This window comes from Notechis scutatus, chromosome 10 (assembly GCF_049901735.1).
Source record: "Notechis scutatus isolate UNSWTSFEM ecotype Mainland chromosome 10, rNotScu1.2, whole genome shotgun sequence".
Classification (NCBI taxonomy): domain Eukaryota; kingdom Metazoa; phylum Chordata; class Lepidosauria; order Squamata; family Elapidae; genus Notechis; species Notechis scutatus.
Window position 1 is genome coordinate 23,123,763 of NC_142018.1, and position 24,842 is coordinate 23,148,604.

At 46.5% G+C, this 24,842-nt stretch overlaps 1 protein-coding gene across 1 annotated transcript; it reads right to left on the reverse strand.

The window, feature by feature from the left end:
- Positions 1-2,863: 2,863 nt before the first annotated feature.
- On the reverse strand, positions 2,864-24,842 carry GABRA3 (gamma-aminobutyric acid type A receptor subunit alpha3). Its single transcript, XM_026684274.2, has 10 exons — positions 24,467-24,842; positions 20,977-21,107; positions 17,325-17,449; positions 13,711-13,778; positions 10,732-10,952; positions 10,211-10,293; positions 9,022-9,156; positions 8,199-8,351; positions 7,244-7,455; positions 2,864-6,797 (listed from the first exon to the last, which is right to left on the reverse strand). The coding sequence occupies exons 2-10, from the start codon at positions 21,063-21,065 to the stop codon at positions 6,456-6,458; spliced, it is 1,428 nt and encodes a 475-aa protein (XP_026540059.1). The 5' UTR covers positions 21,066-21,107; positions 24,467-24,842; the 3' UTR covers positions 2,864-6,455.

Here is a 24,842-nt window from a genome sequence, read left to right on the forward strand (position 1 = left end):
GTGCTGCTTGTGTGTTATTCAACACCACTCTCACTACGTTTCCCTGAGTGCACTCATTCTCCTAACGGGGAATACCTCAACATTGGTTATGAGCCCAGAACATACCAGACTCAGATAACTGAGAGTTAGTGTGAATACACAGTACCATATACAGACAGCTGTTTACTGTTTAATTGTGGGTTACTGTCCTGGTAAAGATGGCACAAGACCCGTCAACAAGTCTATCACTGATAACTCGGTTGGATGGAACAAACTATATTTCCTGGCCTCAACAAATACCACCTCTGCTTTGAGGAGTATAGTTGTCTAGAATCTTAACCTGTTTGATTCTGCTTCTGGATTCTGTACAACTAAGTTATTAGTTTGAAAAAAGATCAGAAGCCTCAAACAACAAGAACAACCAAACCGTCAGGCACAATGGCTGAATCTCCACCTCACCCAGCAGATGGAATGCCCAGTGAAGCTAGGGTACCTGAAAAGTGAATGCCAGGGCTGCTGGCTGCCCTCTTCCATGGTGCATCAACTGATGCTAAAACTCTCAAGTCAGTGGCATTCTGGTGAGCTTCATTCAGGGGTGGGATTCTACCAGTTCACATCTATTCGCTAGAACCGGTTGTTAACATTCTAAGCAGTTTGGAGAATTGGTTGTTAGAAGAAATCACTGGCCTAATCCTGTAAGGAAGCAGGAAGGAAACATTCTGGTGTTGCTTACAGAAACTGCCTCTCCGTTAACCCTTATTACATTCTTGGCAGGACTAGACTTCCTGCCTCAGGAACTTCTCTGGAGTTTTTTCCCCCCCTCCTTTGCTGGTACTTTGCTTGTGTGGAGTGACCATTCAAAGTTACAATGGCACTGAAAAAAGTGACTTATGACCATTTTTCACACCTACGACTGTTGCAGCATCCCCACAGTCATGAGAGGCCAGGCGAGGTGATGCGTGCCTCGATATGAGTGATATTGAGTTGGCCACACCCAGCCAATAATATGACCACCAAGCCATGCCCACCACCTAAGCCACACCCACAGAACCAGTTGTTACAAAATTTTGAATCCCACCCCGGCTTCACTATTTATTTATTTCATTGTATGTATACTGTGTATATACGTACAATGACAATAAAGAATTCAATTCAATTCAATTCACATTCTTGTGAAGAAGAGCCTTGGTGGTGCAGTGGTTAGAGTGCAGTACTGCAAGCTACTTCTGCTGCAGCCAGCTGCCTGCAATTTGGCAGATCGAATCTCATCAGGCTCAAGGTTGACTCAGCCTTCCGTCCTTCCGAGGTGGGTAAAATGAGGACCCAGATTGTTGGGGGCAATAGGCTGACTCTGTAAACCACTTAGAGAGGGCTGTAAAGCACTATAAAGCGGTATATAAGTCTAAATGCTATTGCTATTGTTTGAAGCATAAATAATGATAACTTTTGTAGCCTGCCTTGCAACCACCAACCAGATTGTTGCAATTATTGGATTTATATCAAGGGATGAGTCCCCTCTTGATTCCTGAAGAACAAAAGTGGATGAGGTTGGTAAGGGTGGGATTTTGTTATACTTCTATTATAGTTAGCTGATTGGTTAATTCCATTATTTTGTTCATTTCAAGATTTCTGTCTTCCTAAAGCAGCTTGCCATTTAAGTAAAAAATTAAAACTGTGTGGTGGTGCGGGGGGGAGATTGGAAAATTCATCCTATATCATTTTCTCAGTTACAGGTAATCTTCATTTTGTGACCACCTCGTTTAGTGACAATAACCATGGTGATAAAGAGAAATTTTGCAATCAAGCCTCACATTTACAACTTTTGCTGATCTGTAAAGTATAGTTGAAGTAAGATAATAAGTACAATCATGGTTATATTTTGCAACTCCTTCACTTAATAGGGTCCAGTTGATGGTCACTAATTGAGGACTGCCTGCAAGGTGGTCTGAGTAGCAAACCAGGAGAAATGGCCTCCTCAGGAAAGCCTTCCTTCCTCCTCATGTCTCCCTGCCTCCAGTCTAGCTCCACCAAACCCTCCTGGAGTGGGAAGGCCTGTGAACACCTGGACTCATCCCTCCCTGAATGCACATGACAAGAAACAGAGAAATGGGAGCACTTCCTTTCCGTATCCTGGCAAGAAATGTTTCCAGTCACCAAGAGAGAAAAAAGTGCTCTTCCACCTGCCTTAATTAATTAATGGATTAATTAATGGAGGGCTCCATCTGTGCCCAATATTCAGTCACATCCTCTGATCTGTGAGCAGTACCAGGATGCCAGGACAGGTAACGTGGCAGAACAAGGCAAAAAGAGGCTTTCTAGCTAGTTTTTGCTAACGTGAGATTGCAGCCCAGTGCCTCCTGTGCCACCATTTGACTTCAGGTTTTAATAGACAGGACTTTTGCTCAGTTTTCTGAAAGTGAATTTTCTGAAAGTGACACAATTTTTCCTGAAGTCCCTAGGTTTTGTGCCTACCATAAATGGAAAGGTGACGTCAGTCAAAATCCATCTTCCCTTAGCCTTGAATTTGGTCTTTGGTGGAAAATACAAATATATCCCACCCAAATAGGTTTTTTTTGATGCTGAAAGGAACAGATATTCTTGTCCGTTTGTTTGTTTATTGAACAATATTTATAATCCACTCCAGTCCAAAGGGCCTCTGGGGAGTAAACAGGATAGAAACAATAAAAGAGAACAGGACAATAGGATAAACAATAATACCAGCAATGGCCATTCATGATCAATCCAGGCCAAAGGCACATTGGGACAATGCACGTGCCATGCCCTTACTTTAAGTTCATATTTGGCAGATTTTCCAAGCATCATCATAGCAGCTGTAACCTTTTCTTAGCCACTAAGGCAACAGCTCCCTGAAGTTTTTTTCCCCTTTCCATTCAATCATACCCACTTCTCAGAGACTGTCTGGAAAAATCCCTAAAATTTTCTTGGCAAGGTATTTCAGAAGTGGTTTGCCTTTGTCTTTTTCCTAGGGCTGAAAGAGAGAGAGAGAGAGTGACTGATCTAAGGTCACTCAGCTGGTTTTGTGTCCAAGGTGGACTAGAACTTGGGGTCTCACAGTTTCTACCTAAATGCTCTTAACCACTATACCAAACTGGCTCTCATGCTCTGAAGTTAAAGATGTTAAAAGTAGATTCCTGGTAGCATCTTGCTGCCAAAATGATAATGAGGTCAAACGCTCAATCTATTTTCTGGCCATCCACCTCAGACTGCATGGCAGTTCACAGTTTCAGCTTGCATATACAATGAGGGGGGCCTTGCTTTGGGGGCTTGGAGGTGGTCCAGAAATCCACCACTACCAGTAGTTTGGAAGTCCTCCTGAGAAAACAGGCCCTGCCTTCTCCAGCTTGCTGCTCTCCCAGCTTCTGTGGAGGTTCTTAGAGTCTGCCCATTGATGCTCACATGGCTCCCTTTCGTCTTCTGCTTTGATCTTGGCACCTGGCTTCTCCTTTTCCCTACTGGAGACATTCTCAGCAATCACTGTCAGGATTCCAGCAGTTACCCCAATTAAATCATGAGTCTCGAGCCAAGCTCCCAGAACTTCAAAGGATTTATTGGAAGTCAACATGACGGCATGACCTGAGCATAGCCAACTCTGAGACACGTAATTCACTGTCACCTTTGACCCTGCTTTTCCCTCCACCCCTCTGGGTGTATCATAATTCATATTCTCCAATGAAACACATCCATAGCCATCAATCATGTTCTCCAATTAGATTTTTGTGCGGCAGAAGCTTCAGTCATCTAATCAGTCTCTGAAGAAAATATGAATAGGATGTACTTTCGATTCCACACTGCTGCCTGCTCTTTGAACCCCCCCCTTCTTTCTGTTGGCAACTATAAAACGTGTATAGAAAATGTTTTATGAGTTGACAATCAAATCTTTTCCTTTTCCTTCCTCTTTTCTTCTCTTGCTTCCTCATCCCCATTTTGCCAATTGCACAAATAGTCCTTGTTTCTGAGTTTCCTTTTTTCTTAAAAATAGGCTGTGTTTCTCCTTCCATCTAATTCAACCAGTGCTTTCTCTGGTCTTTTATTTGAGTCAGAGTTTGGGGCATGTCTGGAATTATGTTTTTTTCTTGCTCATGTCTTGTTCTCAAGCAAAACTTCCCCTTCCTGGGCTTACCTTTATGATAGCCAGGATCATCAGTTCATCTCTATGATTCAATTCCCTGGGGACATCTGGAACCTCCTGATGATCTTTGGCTACCCTCCTATTATTGTAGGAGGATTAGTAGCAGCATTCTAAATTAGCAAGTCTCATAGAGGCTTAAAGTATAAAATTATAATAACATATATATGCACTTAGAATATTAACATAAAGACAATAACACATAGTAAGAAATCGAAATCCCAACATCATAATACAAAGCAATCCTACCAAACCAGAAAGGAATGTAACAGTTCACACCATAAGGTAACAGTGGCAAACAGTGATATTTCGATGGTCTTCTAGAGAACTTTAAACTTACTAACTGCCCCAGCAAGCATCTTTCAAGGTGGGTGCCTCTCAGGCAGATAACAATTACACACAAAAAGGCTGATCAGGAAGAGATTTGGACCACCAATCCTGTTTAATTTTTTCTAAACATTCACAATTATATTTACAACCCAATGAGAGGTGTTATGAAAAGAAAAAGATGTTGCATATCTACTGAGTTTAGGATATTTTGTATAATTGTCTTGAAGTTGATTAAAAAAAACCCTCTAAGGCAACATTTGTTTGCATTTAGTAAATCCAGGCTGTAGTGATTAACAGCAGATTCAATAGATAACAAATCCAACAACAAATATGAACGAACTAAATAAATACATTGAAAACAAAATGTTTAAAGTTACAAAAGTTACAAAAGCTAGTGAATCTGAATCTCAGTAATATTTGGGAAATAATTCTAGGAAATAAAGAATTAAGTTTTCTATGGGTGCAGGTGCCCCAATTCCTCACACCAGACCCAGTGTGGCTTCATTTGGGCTTTTTTAGCACTGAGAGAGGAGGGGCAAACCTCTCCTGAATAAGCCAGCATGGCTGATTCCACAGGAGGACTATCATATCTTGAATGCAGAACTCTGGACAATCGCAAAATGATAGCCAGGTAATATGAAAATTCTCTAATGCTTCACTCAATGGACTGAGATGAGCAACAAGCCATGTGTACAAGTTTCTCCCCTTTCTGCTTGAACCCTTCCAAGTCAAAGATACTTTCTGATTTTCCTGCTGACTGGAGGGCCAGAAGATGGAAACGTGCCTGCACTCCTTTCAGGTTAAACTATTCTTTAAGCTGAAAGGTGGGTCAGCTTCTTTCTCTTCTCCTCAAAAGGAAGCAGGTCAGGCTGGCAGACGATCTGCTCATTCTCACAGGAGATGCTTCCAATAAGCCCGAGTGCTTCTTGTGTACTGGCAATATTTCAAAAGACTATAAATGCATATTTATCACATGTGTATATTGATGGTGAAATAAAATTGAAATGCATATGTTGATTCATTCATTCCACAAATGCATTCTCAAGAAACCACTGGGCACTTTGTTTTAATGTGCACATTTGTCCATGCACATGGCTTAATGAAGGAAACAAAAAAATTCTCTGAAAGAACAGAGAAATGCTGCATCAGCCAATTATGCTTACTTAATATTTACAAAATTTCAAATTTAGATAACAACAGATAATAAAATCTGCTATATATAGTAATGCTATATGGTCAGAAACAAATAATTCTGAACCATAGGTCCAGTGAATACTTCAGAAAAATAACCCATGGAGTACAAAGTTTGTCATAATAAAACTGCAAAGTTCCTGAAATAGACACCTGTTCAGTATTCTGTTCCTGTTACATCGTAGCAGCTTTTGTGAGAATGTGCAAGTACTCAGTGCAGAGCCTGCCTGGACTCTGTGAGTGGCTGACCTGGATCTGCCTGCTAGACAAAGTTACCCCTTCTGCTCTCATTACATTTTCCGAATGGCCAAGTTGCTCCAAGGGAACCTAACTTGTTCTCCAGATGAGGGACATCTTTCTCACTGAAACCCCAGGCACTCCAGTGAAAAAGCCCCCTCCCTCCAGCTCCCTGGAGGCGGCGGGCATCAGGAGCCCAGCATGTGTCACACAGGATGAGCAAGGCAGGAAGCTGGCACCTGGCAGGTTGGAGAGGAGTAGGCAAGATTGGGGCAAAGGGATGCCAGACTCTAAGACAGACACACTTTTCTCTGTGGGTCTCTCAGGGACGTCCCCTGCCCCAAACAGTAAATGTAATAACATCCAATAATGTTCTTGATTTTTTCTTTCTTTCTTTTTTTTAAAAATCACAGTTTGATTCACATAGGAGAGGAAGGAAGTCAGCTGAATAATATTAATCATAATAAAAGGTAAAAATGATTATAGTATCAGCAGGGGACCGAAGCACCCCCCCCCCCCAGGGCTACTCTGTCCGGAATTGCATGGACATATGGAGGGTGCACAGCTAGTTTCAATCCTTGGGGATCATATCTTTGATGGCTGACTCCCGGTTGACATATGTTGCCCAGTATACCATGTTGAAAATGGCAAATAAGACTGGAAAGACAATGCGAGACATTTTGTCTACCTTGCTGACACTGTTGTAGGTCTTCCTGTTTTCCAGAGGCTTCTCTTCCAGTCGGGGCACCTTGATGGGGGGGACCACCACAGCAGCAGGTGTGGTTGTGGGAGCAGCTGCGCTCTTGGCAATGGTTGGGAGGCTGGGCTCCTTGGTGATATTGAGAGCATACGTGGTCCCCACAATGTTGTAGGTGTTGTTGGTTTTTTTAGCCAACGTGGCTGGCTCTTTCTTCTGAGAAGAGAAGCAAAGAAGACAATGGTCCAATGGTATTGATGCATCCAGAGATATTTGCCTCTGTGGGAATGGAAGGGTGAGAAAAAGGGCTGCTGCTGCTGCTGCTCTGACTTGACCCCAACACAGATCTCCATTCTGGAAGAGAAGGGGCCAGCAGGGCACAATCTTTTGAAACAGAGTATCACCTAGAATCCAGGCCCTTCAGAAATGAACCTCTAATTTTTAGAATTGGTGGTGTTTTCTGATTCAAATGTGAAAGCTTTGGTGCTTACGCTCCTCTTTAAAGTACCATGACAAAAAGAGGCCAGCTGGATCGCAATCGCACTACCCCCTTTTGCAAGTTGTAGCTTGTTATATTGTGGGAGCATGGCTAGAATTTCTCTGGGTCACTAAACTCTGGCTCCTCTAATGCCTTCCCTTCCCCTCTGCCTCTCCCTGCTCACCTTCATCTCCTGAGCCTCCAGCACCTTCTTGCCCTCCCAGGCCCAGCTGCGCTTAGTGAAATAATTGACGGCAGCAAATTCAATCAGCGCAGAAAAGACGAAGGCATAACACACCGCCATGAACCAGTCCATAGCTGTTGCGTAAGCCACCTTGGGGAGGGAATTCCTTGCGCTGATGCTTAGGGTGGTCATGGTCAGCACTGTAGTGACGCCTGTGAAAAGAACAGATCAGAGGCAGCTGAAGAAGGCAGGCTCCCACCCTCTGTCTGGGCTAGCAGGGTTTTCTTTTGTCTTGTTTCCTCCCCCCGCCCTCACAATAAATTGGGGTGTCACTCAGCAAACTTTCAACCTCTATAATAAATGACAAATCCAGGCACTGTTTATCTGCCATGTTAACAATGTCTTGTAGTAGATGATCCTTACCATTTTGAATAGGAATCTATAATGCTGGTGTAATAGAGTATTTTATTATTTCTTTAATTAATTAATTAGCATACTTATATAGAGTAACTTCTCATTTCATAGGCAGATGATTTGGGGTGGTGTACAACACAATAACATTAAAATTCCCATACAATTTAAAAACAATAAAACCGATGACCTCCACCAGCATCTTCATGAAGACGCTAAATAGGAGGGAGAGAGCGCCGAACCCTACAGAACCCCACACAATAAGTATCTGATAGATTTACATACTTTCACACAATAAGGATCTCAATTTGTACTTCCCAAGGCAGCCTATGCACTTATATGGAGGTGAATTTTGACATTGGCTTTTCCTGATCTCGTAATGCATTTTTTCTTGTGATTGTCTTTTCATTCTGAAGAAGGAGGAGGAGGAGGAAGGAGGAGGTATAGGAGAGGCAGAGTGTCCAGGCAAGTAAGACAGAAAGGCTCAGGTTGTGAGTGCCTACCGGCTCTCTTCTCCCTGCAGCCTGCTCAAGGACACACTCACCAAACACTGTTCGGGCTGGCACACTCTCCCTGTTAAGCCAGAAGGAAACCTGGGACAGAATGACTGTCATGATGCAGGGCAAGTAAGTCTGGATCACAAAGTATCCAATCTTGCGCTTGAGATGGAAGTAAGTGGTCATCACAGTGTAGGTCCCTAGAAAGAAAAAGGCCACAATACAAGGATTTTAATATCTTGCACACAAGCCAGGCAGCAATGTGTTAGTTCAGCGGCCATCCTTATAAATGTCCAGGAAAACTTGCTCACTGGGGTGGCCAACTGCAGTTAATGATTGAGATGCACCTATATCTATATCTTCATGATTTAAAAATCTGCCTTTCATAAACTACATCTGTAATTGTTTTGTAAAAATGGTTTTATTGGTCTCACGTGATGCCATCACTCTAGGGAAAAGAAATAGCTGGCAATGCCCTTCTCAGGGTCTTTTACAGTCTCCTTTCACAAAACCGGATAGAATTGTCTACTCAGTGAATTGGTTCACATGCTTAAATTACTTGAATTATTGCCCTAAGAGACTGGTACAAATTTCTTGCCTGCTCCTGCCTTCTTCTGACAGTGACGGCACCACACAGCCCCTGAGCTTAGATGTACAGGAGGTAAGGTTTTCTTCTTCTTTTTGCCACAAGAAGGACCATGTGTTACAAATATAATCCCTATGGAAATCAAACATGCTTTTCATGGGATCATCCAATAGTAAGGGCCATTCTCCAAAACTACCCCACTCATTTAACTCTCTATAAAAGTGATCTCTATTCCTGCAGCCTGCATCACCTGTTTCTTGTTGCCTTCAGCCAACCCAAATTACCTGTGCTAGACTCAATGGAATCTCTGCCCACATTATGGCCAAGGAGGTCATATTGATTGAGGCGGGAGCCACCTTCAGCCACCTCCACTTTTCCCAGAGTCCAAGTGTAGATGACTTCTGTCGTGGTGTAGGCATCTATGGAGGAAAAATTACAGAACAGATGGAAGATAACACCCAGGAATCCTTTGCCCAGCTCTGGTTGGTGAGCTAGTGGCAACCTCATCCAGAGGGGGATGCACTAAAGAAGATGTCTTGGCTTGCTGTAATTCATTCTAGATGGGGCTCTACTTGATGATCATCTACAAACCTCTTGATTGGGAGCCTCCCCAAGTTCGTTATAAGGGGGGTGGTTATATAGATGTTTTAAATAAATAAGTAACTTTCAACTGCTGCAAAATGCAGTGGCCTCTATGTAGTACTTATGTTCCATTACTGCCATTGTAACACAAGTGCCGGTTATGAGCTGCTGCTCAGTGACCTACAAAGCCCCATACAGCTCAGGGTTTCTGCAAGATTGCCTTCCCTTTAAAGACTCTGAGCAAACTAAAGGTGAAGCCCCAAAGCTGCTTTTTCCAACAGGTAACAGGACTTTCTTGGATTTTTCTTGAAAAATGTTAGGGGTATTGAATTTAGTAGCTGGAACAGTAAAGCGTACAAAGGCCAGAACACACACAGTTGTAATTGATTGGTCAGAGAGTGCTGGCTCCTGCATGATGTTGTACTGCACTGTGATTGGTTGCTGCAATCTGAACTCTGCACTGCTGCAATCTGCACTATGATTGGTTGCTGTGGGGGGTAAAGGGGGAGTTTCCCTTTCTTCCCGCCATTTTCTTCCCTCTCTCTCTTTCTCTGTGTGCGCCCGTGCGCTCTGTATACTGTCTAATGATTTACCTCATAATGTTCCTGCGTTCCTGATTATCTTGTCTGCTGTAAATATAAATGTAAAATATATTTATTTATATAAAACTACAAGTTTGTGTCTTCATGTGTGCAGCTGCTGCTGCTGCTGCTGCTGTGCAATTCCCTGGCAGAAAACATTTCGCTCCTCAGCTCTTGAAGCAGAAGAAGTGGGAGCAGACCGGTTCCCAGCTCAATCCGTAGATGCAGACCGTGACGTCTTCACAGGCTATGCGAGTTCAAGCAGGCAAAGGCCTCCCTCCAAGCTAGAGAACAAGAAGGAAGTACTCACAGCTCCCAAACTTCAATGGGCAGGCGTGCACATCCATGGGGAAATCCTCCAGGTGCATGGGGCATTCTGCATGAATGGTCAATCTGCAAAGGATAGGGCCCACGTCAAGCAGGAGGCTCCCGGGACTTAGTCCTGAGACCTACGGCAAGCCCTTTGGTCGGCTTCTTTCTCAGCTATCCACAATTTGTCTTTTCACCAGAGACAGTGTTGACTCATAAAACGCATGCTTTTAAAATTGCCTCGATAGCCCTAGACTGCTACTTCACTACGATGCACTGCGTCTGGCTTACATTCAGCAAGTGGTATTGAAAGGGAAGCTCCATTGTAAGCAGGGGTTAATCCTGTCCCTCCAACTGACCTCTCAGTGGCCAATCTGAGGTTGCCTCCTGCTGCTTCCAGAGTCACAGCAATGGTACGGGTAAAGCAGCGGGTCTCCCCTCCATCAAGGCGAAAGGGGTTCCTCCTCAGGACAGCCTGTGCCACACCCCAAAGGACGCCCAACTCCAGAGGTCCCAGCTCACCTCATGGTGTAGAGGAGAGTGCCATTATCCACCAGTCGAAGCAATTTGTTTGGTGTGGTCATGTTGTGGGCCACCGATTTCTTTCCATTGTGGAAAAAAGTGTCTGGGGTCCAGATCTTACTGGCTAGCAAGTTATTCAAGGGCAAAATCTTCATCGGACCATCAAATTTCAATCGCTCGTCTCTCCAGGATTGCCGAAAGAAGACATCAATGGTGTACTCCTGCCGGTGAAAAAAGGAGTTGAAGATGAGGCTGCCTGAGGGACAGGCCCTACCCTGCCCTGCTCACAATAAAGAAGAATTCTGGATCCAAGAGACTCCACAAGGGGAAGCCATGGTGCGTGCTTCGAGGGCCCTTTGTTCAATGCCTGCCTTGGCCTTGGCTGTTCATACCAGAATTAGCACCTCAGAGCTCCCCAGAGTGAAGGAGCCAAAGAGGCCTTTTGTGCCACCACCACCCAGCACCATACATTGCGGTCCCCTTGTCCTGCACCCTGAGACCGCTCATGGTCTGCCTTCCTGCCCCTCCCCGCCGCCGCCCTGGTCCCTTCTGTGCTGTCAGCTCTGCTGCGGGTGGCTTCTGCCACTGTAACTGTCTTGCTGTCTCAACCCCAACTTGACTGATTTGCCCTGTGGCCGGACATGGGGTGGCTAAAGAAATCCAAGGTCACTGAGGGGCGCCCTAGTTACGTTCTTGTCTCTAGAAACAGCTCGAGTGCAGAGAAGGCTGTGGGTGCAGTGCTGACTTTTCAAACCTTCGTGGGAAGAAAAACGACTGGCAGGAGCAGTAAAAAGGTGAGAGCCCTCAGGAGATACCCAGTTGCTGGGTTCCTCTCAGAGCACAAAAGGGTCCGTGTGGGATTTTGCTCTAAGTGGGGAGGCAGCTGGAAGAAGTGGTTGCAGGAGCCTGACAGAACATCAGCTGATCTTCCCACAAGCCAGTTTAAAAGGGAGGGGTGGGGGTGGGGCAAGCTTCTCCTCCCGAACCCTGGCTCTGGGCTGGGCAGCAGGGCTATGTAGGCTCAGGAGGATGTGCTGTTCTCTGGGTGTTTCCAAGCCCCCTCCCCATCACCATAAGGAGAAAAGGCCCAGCAACAAGTGCAGAAAAACAGACCCCCCACCCTCTGAGCAGTTGCCATAGCAACAATCATGTGGCAAGGAGCGCTAATGATAAAGGATGCAGAGTGCTGCCAGCTACAGCAGCAGTTGCTCCCCCCTTTCCCCAGGAAAGCTTAGCTGGCCCCCAGGGTCCTCAGCCCACAGCCCCGTGGAAGAGAAAGGCTGTTCCCTCTCCAGCCAGCTCCTGCCCCTGGTTGCCCTCCCTGGGGGAGGGGAGGGGAGAGGGGCTGCCAAAAGAAGGTCGGTGGATGAAATGCGCCGGCTAGGGAGGATTTGTGCAGAAGTGAAGCAACCACTTGCATTCGACTTTACCCTCTTCCACTGAGTAAATTTTGTAAGATAGAATACAGAATAACAAGAGTTGGAAGGGACCTTGTAGGTCATCTAGTCCAACCCCCCTGCCCAAGCAGGAGACCCTACACGCCCAAGCAGGAGAAAATGCAATTCATTTTCAACTCTTTTTTGATTTCTCCTTTCTTCACAGTTCATTATACATGCTCATTTAATCAAATATGCTTAACTTTATAGTAATGACAAGGTACTCCCTGAAGGTGGAATGATTGAATATATTAAGGTTCTTGGCTTATTGTGCAACAATAAGGCAGTTATCATGGGGGGAAAGGGAGAGGGAGAAGAAGCAATCCAAAATGAAACAGAATTCACTTTTTTTGCAAGGGGCAGTTGTCCAGATTTTGGAGCTTCCTGATTGGGTGTGAAAGTGAAGCTTTTGCTTTTAAGCCGAGGCAACCCTGAATCTACCCAGCATCTCTTCCCCTGCACCATTCCACTGAGCCAGCTGCCTCTCATCCTTGATCCCTCACCAGGATGGTTTGCAGTGCCTGATTTACAAACCTGGGGTAACTTTGGATGCTGTACCACCCTCATTACAACCCAAAGATCAGGTGCTCTGAGTCAACCATTTGGCAGAGCAGCAGCAGAGACTTCTTCCTGCTTTATTTGCAAAAAGGAGATCAACTGTAGAAAGAGAGCAACTATGCTGGCCTGGAGAAAGCCTATTAAACCGGGGATCTTCTCTGCTGAAGGTCACAGACAAGACTGAGCAGGGATGATGGCTTAGGAGGGACTCAAACGTCCCATCCCACAGGCCCAAACAGAGAAACCTAAGGGAGCCAAATTCGATTCCCTTGACTCAGGAAGAAGGCAGGTTCAGATCCCAGCAAATAAGTGCCGGTGAGCCAGCTTCTCCCTAGGCTAGAGGAAGTGAGGCTTGCAACCCCAAACAAACCAGAGAATTCCGGGCTTCCAGCAGGCTCAATCTTTATTAGCTGAAGAATCCCCGGGAGAATCCCCACCATAGTTCCACAAAGAGGGCATGGAAAACTAATCCTGTTTTCTTCACATGAATGCAATTTTATTTCTTAGCTGTTTTTAATTTTAATGGAGATTGTTCAGATCTCAGCTACCTCATTCCTATTTCCACTCAAGGGCTATTCAGTTCTCTCCCTTTGCTTCCCTTCCCTTCCCCACCAGAGTTTGCAGCCCCACAGACCTCTTTGCAGCCAACCAAAGATGGCAGCTCCAGGGGCAACCTTTGCCAACCTGCTCTTCTGGGTCAGAAGTTGAATTAATAGTCTAGCTCCAGGGACATAGAGGATTCTTCCATTGGCCAGGGAAAGCAATTCCCTCTGGTTCTACCAAGCCCATCAACACCTACCCATCCTTCAGAACAGTCCTCAAAACCTGATGGGCTCCTGCTGGGAATCACCCCGCTATTGGTCCCTTGCCCTCCCTCTAAAATCCAACCACAGGAGAAGCCGTAATATCAAAATATTTTTAAGGCAATGCTACTCTGCCAGCTGAGAGCATCCCTGTCCCTTGGATGTAACAGAACATCACCTACCATGTCAGTGTCTGAGACAGGGCCAAAACTTGTCACATAGATATTGGTTTTGACTTCGGTTACTGTATCTGAAACAACATAAAACATGATAGCTATTGAAAACTGATTTCTGTATTTACAGAGCAAACATATCTCGCTATAAAATTAGCATCTTGTTTTTTGTTTGAAATGACCATGCTTTGGGGGAATCCTTTGATGTCTAAAATAACCCCATGGCTTGAAAATAAATCAGATATAGAATTTAATTCAAACAGTAAATTGCAATTTTATGCATTTTAATTTTATAGGCTTTCTATATATATATGTGCATGATATGACCCACGGATCTCCTGTCATGCCATCAGCGTTCACCCAAAAATAATGTTTCCAAATTCTGTTAAATGGCACATACTTCTTAAGGCAGACGCTTCACATGAGGCTGCTGCTGAAGTCTGCCTTGGAAATTTGATTAATTAATTCAATATTTGAGCCAGGCAATGGGATGGGCAGCAAGATCAAGGGCCTGCAGACCTGGACTGGGACTTTCACCCCCAAGGCAGGCCATGGAGCTACCCATTAATGCCTCCCCACTCAGTACTTCAAGCCAAGGGATCTTCTACATGGACACCACTTCAGGTTTTTTCCCTCCAACCACATAACTTTGCCACAAGAAAGAAGAGTTGTTCCCTTGGAAAGAGGCCAATCACCTTTTCAGTTAAGTATCTCCCTCAACCTTCAACATCCGAAGGTTTGGCAACTACTTGCACTCTAACAATATACCCAAGCAACCATAAAAGAAATGTTATGCCTGGAGAGACCAAAATATATAGTGAAATGAGCGACTTAAGTCTGGGTGTCTTTTTTCTCCCATTCCTTTTGAATCCAAGTCACCCCAGTGATAAGTATCAGACCTCTTAAAGAGATACCTTCCCTACTTTGTGCCACTTTCATAGATAATATTTTGGCACAGAGAACTTACTTTCACCAAGTACACTCTTTTTAGCCATTCCCCCACCACACTTTTTAATTCGAAGCACTGCGGCAGCATATTTTGGCTTCCCCTCTCAGTGCGGCCTCTTGGGCAGTTGAGGGATTCCAAGACAGATAACCTAGATAGGCAGAGGTGCACTTACTCGTTTTATTTGCCTAATTATTATATTTGTAGTCTGCCTCTGACACACAAAGCCCCTCTTGCCCATATTCTTATGACGACTTCATGCAGGCTCCCTGTTTTTCACTTGGGGCAATGGAGAGCAAACTCCACTGATCGAACTCTGAGTCTTGTACAAACCAGATCAAGATCAATTTATGTGGCCTCGCCAGTTTGCCAGTCCTCTTGCTGGCTATCTCTCCAGGGCAGCCAATGACTCTGTCTCATTCTGGAGCATCGTAGGCGGCTCAGGTGGCCCTGCTTGCCTACAGCTTCTGTTTTGCTCCAGTTCTCCTCTGCCATTCTTCTTTTGAAGCCCTTCCACAATGGGTGGGTAGAACCCAAGGATCTCTCATCTAGCAGAGGAGTTTCTCCAGAAAGTAAGGGAGGGAGGATGAGTAGGAAGGGGCTTGAGCACATGCCAAGCTGCCCTCTGTATTCCTGGCCGAACCTGGGAGGAGTGTCCTCCTTCTCCTCCACCCCTACTTCCTTTCTAGTATATAGCCTACAACTTCCAGTCAGGTAACTGCACTTTCTTTATTTTAGCAACAGCCAAGTGAACTGCACCATTCCCTGGATAGAAGGCATCCAAAGTTACAGTTCTTCCCTAGACATCCTCTCTGGGGCAGAAAGGAATGGAGGTTTGCACAAAGGGGTGTCTTGACGAGGATGTGGAGTGAGACTGGGAGCGTGAACTATGGAGGGTGCACCAGCGAGTGCTCTTGCTCAAAGATGCCTCCTCACTGCATAGGCAAAGGTTTAGAAATGGACATGCCTGAGAAGGAGAGCAAGGCCTGCCAATCAATGTGATCCCCCTGTGGCTCTACATAAGCCTTTTTTCCCACATTGTGAGGGTAGGCCAACCTTGTCCATTAATTCTCAGGATTTCTCTCAAGTGAGCAGTTATGTTGCCATGACAGCATCATCAGGCCAGAACTGAGGGAGCTAGACAGACCCATGTGTTCTTCTGGAGGCAGGAAAATAGAAATTGGTGTGTGTGTGTGTGCTCAATTAGTGGCAATGCAGAAAAGAAGAACAAGCCTTGGTCATCCCTGGACATGATGCCCAGGATAAGAAAGGAATGGAAAACCCAGCCTTCCCATCCCAGGTGAGAGGGAACACTGTTAGGGAGCAGAAAGGGATGGGCTCTGCTAAATATATTGTAGTACTATGGAGTCTTGCATGCCCTGACCAGCATTAAGTGCCCAGCTCATCCTGAGAGAGGCTTAAGTCATCTTCATTGCACTGGCATTAAAACAATGCTTTCCCCTTATTCTGCCACATCCAAGGGCAAACTCAAGTTACATAAACTCTGTTAGCCTTTGTTACCTTGGAGGAAAGTCAAGCACCGTTACAAGCTGGGAACATATGCAACTGAGGCAGGAGCAGGATCAGCACTGAGAAGAGCAACTGATCTTCTGGTGGAGCGCTGGGGGAAAGCCCACATTTTTTGGCAGTGTTAATCCTTGTCCTTGTAGAGTCACACCAGCTCGATAGTTTCCTCTTGAGTGAGAAAAGTGCTTAGTGGTGGCCAAAAGGCTAGCTGCATAACCAATAACATGGGCCAGCTTTACCGCCCCTACTATTTGGACAGTGGAACACGGACTGCACTGCGATAACACATATTTTACAGGTTGATGCTATTTGGACAGTGGAACATGCTTTACAAGAGATAACTAACCAGTTAAGAACACCTTGTGCTGCCCTGCACTACCACCATTCCACTGAATATCGGACAGACTCGCTGTAAAATACCAGCTATGGCTTATAAAGCCCAAATCAATGTGGAAAAAGGTTTTTTTGAAAGGCAGATTCTCCAAAATTAAGCCTGCTTAATTTTAAGATCTAGAGAACTCGCAGCCCTGCTTCAGTTGGAAAGAAAGAAGGATAATGTTCTGCATTTCAGAAATAGATTAAGAATGTAAAAGAGACGGAGAGCATACATCCCAGCCACTACTGGGTGAATGTAATCCCCATCAATTCAAAATTAAGCACAGACCAATTATGTGTCAAGGTGACTTGGAGAATCAGAGCTTGGCAATGGTTTTGCTGGCCCTGCCAGTGACTTGGGTTTCACCTGGTAGACCAAAAAGAGCAGGTGAGATAACCACAGCGACCCCTGAGCTCTCCAAGCTTCACAGACCATCAAGAAGGGAGTTCCTAGTTCTTCAAGGACTTCTCACCCACACTCAGAGGGCACCAGAACACCTGCCCAGGTAAGTGCAGATGCCACTTGAGGAAGTAGAGAGTGAGTGTCCTACATGGCCAACCCTTTACCCACAGGCTGTGTTGCTGAAGGTTTCAGCGTCTCTCCTCGCCTCCCCTACCCCCAGCAGCACAGAACAAAGTAAGCCATCAAGAGCTGGTTGTACCTAAATTCAAACACAGAAATGTCTCATGTACAAAGAGTGCAAAGAAGCTTGAAATAGTTCTTTAGTTTATGAATGTCAAGAAACCACAGGAAATACAGGTAAAATGGGTTTACCTCCGAGACCAGGTCTTAATCGGTTATCATAGCCATCTAACAGACGATCCAGGATGCGTGTGAAGATAGTTATGTTGTCTTTGTTGTCGTCATCAATGATATCAGGTCCATGTTTTTGGGCTAGTCTGTCATGACAACAGAAACAGAAAATAAAATCAAGACACACCTTCATTTCTCAGATCTTATCTCTTTAGGGGAGTCAGACATATTGGGGCAAGTCCCCATCCAACAGATCTGAGGAAGAGTTGGATAATGATCGACTATCCCAGATCCTCTCTCAATGGGTTTCAGGTAAGTCCCAAGGGCCTGCTGGCATAATCTTCTCCATGCTTCCTTTCCTGCATAAATTGACAAAGGCAGTTTACTCTAGACAACATCATTAATAACATGCTAAAATCTGGGTTAGAAGAAGCTTCAATTAGATGCTATCAGCTGCACCGAAAGAGTGCTTGTCGATGGTGCCGGGCTCTGTCCTGGGCCCTATGCTGTTCAACCTTTCTATGAATGATCTCCACAAATGGGTTGAAAGGAGGATGATCAAATTTATAGATGACTCAAAAGTAGGGGTACTGGCTAACAGTTTAGGGAGAAAAATAAATTTCAAAAAGATCTATACATATTTTACACTGGACCTCCCTCCCTCCCAAATAAAATAACAAAACAGAAAAACACCCAACCCAGAATGAAATCTAGCAGCAGAAATATCAAGTCCTGCACTTACGTATATGTGTATGAATGTGTACACATACACATTCACGCATACATTTAGGAGAGATCTGGTTTAGAACACGCAAAAAAGTTGTGGCTGTTCTAGTAAATCACAAGGTGAATGTGTGCCAACTGTATGACAGAGCTGTTAAAAAGGCAGGTGCTATTTTGGCCTGTCCTAGCTGCATATAGGGAGTAATCGTCCAGCTTCACTCTTTGGTTTAAACTCCAGTTTCCATACTCTGCTTAGTATTAGGTACTGCAGTCTAAAAGAGATATTGACAAACAGGAGCAAATTGGGAGGGGGGCTACCATGATTCTGGGGGGACTGGAAATCAAATCCTGCGAAGAATGGTTAGTGGAAAATTTAGCTTGATAAAATGACATCCAATGTTACTGTATAAAGCTAAAGGTTTCCCCTGTTCGGATGTTTGTGGCTCTAGGGGCTGGTGCTCATCTCTGTTTCTTAGCCAAGAGAGCCAGTGTTGTCCGAAGACATCTCTATGGTCATGTGGCCATCATGACTATACGCTGAGGCATGGAAGGCAGCTACTTTCCCACTGAAGAGGCATCTATTTATTTACTTGCATTTGCATGCTTTCAAACTGCTAGGTGGGCAGGAGCTGGGACAGGAATGGGAGCTCAACCCTGTTGTGTGGCACTCGTTTCTCAAACCTGGGTTCTCAGCTTTCCAGCTGACAAGCTCTGCATCTTTAACTGCTGAGGCATTGCACCACTTCACATTGCGAAGTGACATCTAATGTTGTGTTATAGAGAAGACAATGGACATTTTCTTATGCCCGAGAGGGCAAAACTGGAAGCTGTGAGTGGAACCTTCTAAGAAATAGGCTCTACGTTAAGAAGGATTTCCTGATGTTAAGAGCTGATACCAGCGAGGTTACTTCAGGCAGTGGTATGTTCCATTTCATGAGAGGTCTTCAAAGAGAGAAAGCAGAAAGCCATCCGTATATTTTAGCAGAATGCTGAAGGGTTGGACCAGATGATCTCTAAGGTTCTCCCCTACTGGGTCTATGATGAGAAACTGTATTAGCAGTATTGCTGGAGGAGAGCAAGTTTGGGAATTGTATATGCTAGATGAATGGTATCTTTATGAGATGATTGGTGAGTTGCTACCTTCAAGATTGTTTTAACCAAGAAACAAACTCCCCAAGAAGATTAGACCTGATTAAGGTAGACTTTGTTAATAGATTTTCTCTCCATCCTTCTGATACCCTGTAACTCAGGGAAGAGCCAGCCTAAATTTCTTCCTAAGGTTCTCTTCTTTCCTGAGACTAAAGGAAGGCTTCTGCTCTTTTTGTTTTTGTTAGGGTACTTTTGAATATTTCCCTCAAGAAAATCCCTGTGGCACTCCACCGACAGACCACTCAGTGAACTAGATGGCCACGTGTGGCTGTTCATGGAAGTGTCCAGGAGCTTGAGGCAAGGTCTCCTCTGACTAAGAACCTCCCCACATCTCCCGACTGCTTTTCCATTACCTTCACCCCTCCCCTGCTCCCTTCCCCACGGGCCACCCACCCACCCTGTGAGGAAGACCAGTTCTGTGGAGGAGCAAAAACCCTCTTCACCTGGCATAGGCTGATTCCTCATGCTGCCTTCTGGGTGTGGAGATGGGGCATGTGGTTTCTATGTTTTGTTCTGAAATCAGCTATTAAGTGAAGCAGTTCCTAGGTGAAACTACAACTATGCTTATCACTTGACTTCACTTTTTCTTTGCTTTACAGACCTGCAAAGGTTGTAAAGGTGAGGACTGGTTACAACTTTACTTTTTCATTGCTATTGTAGCTACAAATGGTCACTAAATGAGACAGACATTAAGCAAGAACTATCATATAGATGGTAGTAAAGTGATGCTCACGTGTCCAAATTCTCCTTGTGGATTAGGGTTAGGCAAAACGAGTACCACAGAAAGTAACATCTGCAGCCACAAAATGAATTAGATGCAAATGCCCTTCCACAAATTATAAGCTGTCCAGAGTCTTTTTGAGAAGGGAGCATGTGAAATTAATAAATAAATGAAAGAAAGAGGAAGGAAGGAAGGAAGGAAGGAAGGAAGGAAGGAAGGAAGGAAGGAAGGAAAGAAAGAAAGAAAGAAAGAAAGAAAGAAAGAAAGAAAGAAAGAAAGAAAGAAAGAAAGAAAGAAAGAGAAAGAAAGAAAGAAAGAAAGAAAGAAAGAAAGAAAGAAAGAAAGAAAGAAAGAAAGAAAGAAAGAAAGAAAGAAAGAAAGATGCACCAGAGTGACATTGGAGGGAGGGAAAGGTTTAAATCCTGAAACCTATGAGTTGCAGCCTGCATTATCTTCATGGAAAGGGCAAATGATAAACCCTGGGATTTCTTCTTCTCAAGCAACCCTCATCTGCTTTTGGAGTGGGAAGAGCCCAGGGATCCACAGATCCATCGCTTTCTTGATCAGCGCAGGAATCCAGATTAAAGCCTCCCCAGCCTCTGTCTGAAGGTGCCTAGCCAAAAGGAGTCCACCCTCCCAACCTTCTGCCTGGCCCCTTTACCCTTGTGGCTGGCTGTGAGAAAGGCAAGAGGCTGGGCTGATGGCGGCCTCCCCACCTCAGGCGCTCCACTCAGGGTTGCTCTGCCTGATGGGCAGCAAATGGCAAATGATGAATAGAGGCCCAAGAAACCTCCCAGCAGAGCTGTCCTATTTATTTAGTCTCTGAGAAGCTCCAGGGGCTGACCCAGCAGTAAATTCTGCCTGCAACAGACTGCTGAATCACCCCTTCTCTAGAGCAGGAAGGGTACCAACTGAGCAGAGTAATTTATCAGCCAGCCTCCAAAGAAGCAAATCAGTCCTGCGGGGTCGGAACATGGGTCCAAATGGAGGCTGATGCTTTCCTCCCAAAAATCATGGCTGGGTCAGAAGGAATGATTCAGCTGCCCAGTTGGACAAGAGATCCCGGTTCTGCCACCTTACCCTTCAGCAGGCAGGGCGTAGATTAGGAGCAGAATTCCAAGGCTAGTGGTGCAGAAGGGGGCCCTTGCCCAGAGGATCCTGAAGGCCATTCCTTTGCAGTGCAGCTGTGGTAGCCAGCAGATACGCCACACCTGCCAAAGAGAAAAAGGGGAGAGTCACCAAGGCCAGAAAGATGCTGAGGATGGGAGGGCAGAAGGCACATGGGCAAAGGCCAGCTGGAGCCTCTCTAGAGTCTTGGTCTAAAGGACCGAAAGCAGGAATCATGGGGGCTGATGCACAAAGCCAGGTCCAGCTAGCCACTGTCGATCCCCTATGGTGTTCTTTGTGGCCATCAGTCCCTAAATAAGGTTGAGTTTGGATTGCTACTTCTAGACAGCCCAGGAAAATAATAGCCCCATTCTCTCATGCTGTTCTCCCATCTGTGGCAATGGTCAGTGTGCTCTGCAGAGTTAAGGGAGGAAGGGAGGAAGAAGGAAGGAGCATTACAGTGGTAAGCAGTAGCAAGTTCAGGCTGGTGAGAGGATTGTTGGTTTTGGGTTAGTTTTGTGTGTTAGTAAGTAGTTTCAAAGAACTTTTAGAAAGTTCTTCTAGAAGTAATGCCTTTTCATATTTCCTTTAGCCTCAGCCTTCATTCCTCCTGATTCCATATGTTTTTCTGTGTATTTTTCTTACCTAAACCCCTGCAGTTAGAAGTAACTCAAAGGAGGGGTAAAACATAGTGAATATTAAAGGGTCACATTTAACATTTTAAATAATATTATTTCAGGAAAATGGTTGGCAATTAAGAACGTTATCAATGCAAAATGTTAGATTGGAATACATTTTAAACAGGCTAGACTGTGTTTTTTCTCGTCAATTTTTAGCCCTTTGAGCAAAGAGATCTGATGGAAAGCTTTATCTGGAAAGATTATGGAGAAGGTGACAGCACAGCCATGTCCAGAAAATAGCTCTGGAAAATACATATTAGCCAACAAGTTCCATTACCTGGAACCTCCAAGAAAAATAGCTCAGGACAAATGTTTGGGAGGCAGCAGCTGATGAGTGAGCCTAAAGTAACAGAAATGTACACACCTTTCTGGGATGAATACAAGCATAAGGCTGAAGCAGGAAAATGGGCACCTTAGTAAGGGAAGAGTGAGAGACCCTGGAAAAGCTGCCCCATCTCAAGAAAGGGAGGGTGCTGGAGCCTGTGTGGATCTTTCAGTCCCTCATTTCCCCCCTTGAAGGCTCAGCCTAACCTCAGGCAAAGAACAAGGGGCGGGGAAGAGATCAACCCTGAGTTGGCCAGGCTTTCTATAGAAAGACAGTAGAGGACACTGTTTCTGCAGCTCTCTTAAGCATTATGTCTGTCCATTTAGCTTTTTTAATGGCAGAAACAGGTCTTTCATGGCCACCCCTGCTTTTGAACATTCCCCAAATGCACTCATGTAAAAGGCATTCATGGATAGCCGTGTGGCATGCAACCATGCATCTGCTGATGCCTGGAAAATGAGCTTTGCAGCAGCAGCAGCAGCAGCCGTGCTAGTAGAAAAGGGGGCGTATTAAATGGCTGCCTTATTTACTACAATGTCTCCCTCTGTGTGCCTAATTATGTCAGCTCCGTCTGTATGTTGAGCTACTTGTTGTAAGCCTTAGCAGCAGTGCTTCCATCAACACCACGGGTTAGACACAGTGGAACTGAGATGGAGGAGAAATGTAAGAACAAAGCCTGAGTCACTCGTGGAGTGAAATGGAAATGAAAAGCACTGGCGCTCTTAGCTAAAGGAGTATCAAGAATAAGAAATTACAAAAAATACAACAGAGAAGCAGCAAATGCAGAAGAAATACATACAGAGTGTACAGTGCAGTGCATTTCCAGATGTGGCTGGCTGGGACCCCCACACGGCTTGGCCATTTGTTGAGGCTCCCAGGGAGGCGGGAGGGGCAGGAGGCACTCCCTCTCTGTCACCAGCCAGCCAGGCTCTGTTTGGAGGTGGCACTGTGGCTGTTCCAAAGGAGCCCTAGACCCACATTCAGAAGTATGGCTAATCGAGTACCTCTGTACTTCAGCCTGCCAGGCAAGTCAGCAGGTGGCTCTTAAACCACTGCACCTACACTTACATGTGAAAAGAAGCAAATGGTGGTCACTGATGCCACTTTGGGCAGCGCATCTTGTACTGTTGGCAGCCTTGTTTGTAAGTCGCTGCCAGGCTGTGCCTAGTGGCTCTGGGAAAGCTCCCTTGCAAAGGGCAGCCAACAGTGGCAGGAAGAGGAATTGGGGATTAAGCTCCATTCCTGTTGCCCTGTGGTGCTGGCAAAAGCTCCCTAGACACAAAATGAAGGGGCCAATCTGTATGGCTTTGGCACTCAGTGTCCACCCAGCCAAGCCACGGGACACACCATAACCTTCTGCGCCAAGCCAGGCCTGACTCTCAAGGGCCCTGCCTCCCCAGGTCGCCTCTGGGATTGTGCAGCAGGGACTCCGGGAAGCGGGTACCGCCCGCGGACGTTTCCCAGCTTTCGGTGGGAGGAAATCTGTGGACCAGTCGGAGCTCTCGAGCAGAGAAAGACCGCCGAGGACACAGTGGGAGCACATCGCCAACTGCCAGGTTCGCAGAGCCTGCAGCCCTGGAAGCCAGCAATAAGCCCCCTTGGCCTACCCGCCACAAGTCCCCAGGGGGCATGGGAGGCTCGACCATCCCTCCGTTGCCGCGCCCTCCCGGGTTCTCTTTCACACGCCTCTCTCCGGCAGAAAGAATGCCCACTTCCCCCGAAGTCCGGCGCCAGCCGCGTCCGTTTAGTGGCGAGACGGGAACGGGGGTGGGGAGGTACAGGTTAGCGTCACTATAAGCGCTTGATTCCGATCCTGGAGCATCGCGCAGCTGGTGAACTCCCCGCGAGTATGGAGGCCGAGGGCTTGGTCGCCCCGTCTCTCCCCCCGCCAGCCCTTTGCTGCAGCCCATTAATCAGACGAGTCTAGAACTGCCGGCTTGGAGTGCGAGAGACCCAGAGAGGCAGGTGGGCTGCGGAGGCACGGAGCCTGTCCGTGCAGTTCCCTCTCCGGCTGCCCCCGCTCCCGATAAAGCAGCCCAGCAGAGGGGAGTTTCGTTGGCCGCTGCTATCTCGCCTTTTCCGACCGTCTCCTTGGGCAGCCCGCCTCAAGTCCCTCCGCTGTGCGCATTCAGGGACGCCTGGCTGGCAGCCAGAGGGAAACGCGCCCACTGCCGCGCGGCCCTTTGTCCTTCTCTGGAACTCGGGCGCGCTACTTCCCCAGCTGCTGGTGGCGCTGCGCAACTGGGGCGGGGGCGTGAGGCAGATGTGAGTTGCAGGCACCGATCTTCGAGGTCGCGCAACGGGGTATAGCAAGCCGCCGGCCGCCTCGGCCGCCGGTTTCCGTGTCTATCGACCGGGCTTAGAAAAGGGGGGCCGCGCACCGACAACGTTTGCCCTCCCCTCCGATGCCGCCCACCGCTCCTTTTTTGACCCAAAGTGCGGCGACGATCAACAGCACCTGCCTTCCTTGCGATCCGAGATGCTCTTTTGGGCAGAGGAAGCGAGGGGCCGAGGCTCAGGTCCGTCGTCGGAGCTGCCGAAGCCGGAATTCGGACGGAGCGGCTCTATGGGCGCCTGGTCGCCGCCGCCGCCGTTCGGTCTTGCTACCGGCAAGCCTCTGGCGCTGCTCTGGTCTCGCGGGTGGCTGTAGAGGGAAGAGGGGGCGGGGCGGCCTGGCGAATGGCTAAGGAGAGGAGCGCATTTCAACCTGCGTCCCTCGGCTGCTGCGAGGGATTCGCGCACGCTCGGGAGCTCGGCGGCAGCCGCGGCCGTCTTCCTCCGAGACTGACGAGGGTTCGGGCGGCGAGGCGCGGCGGACAGATTTCTCCTCCCCG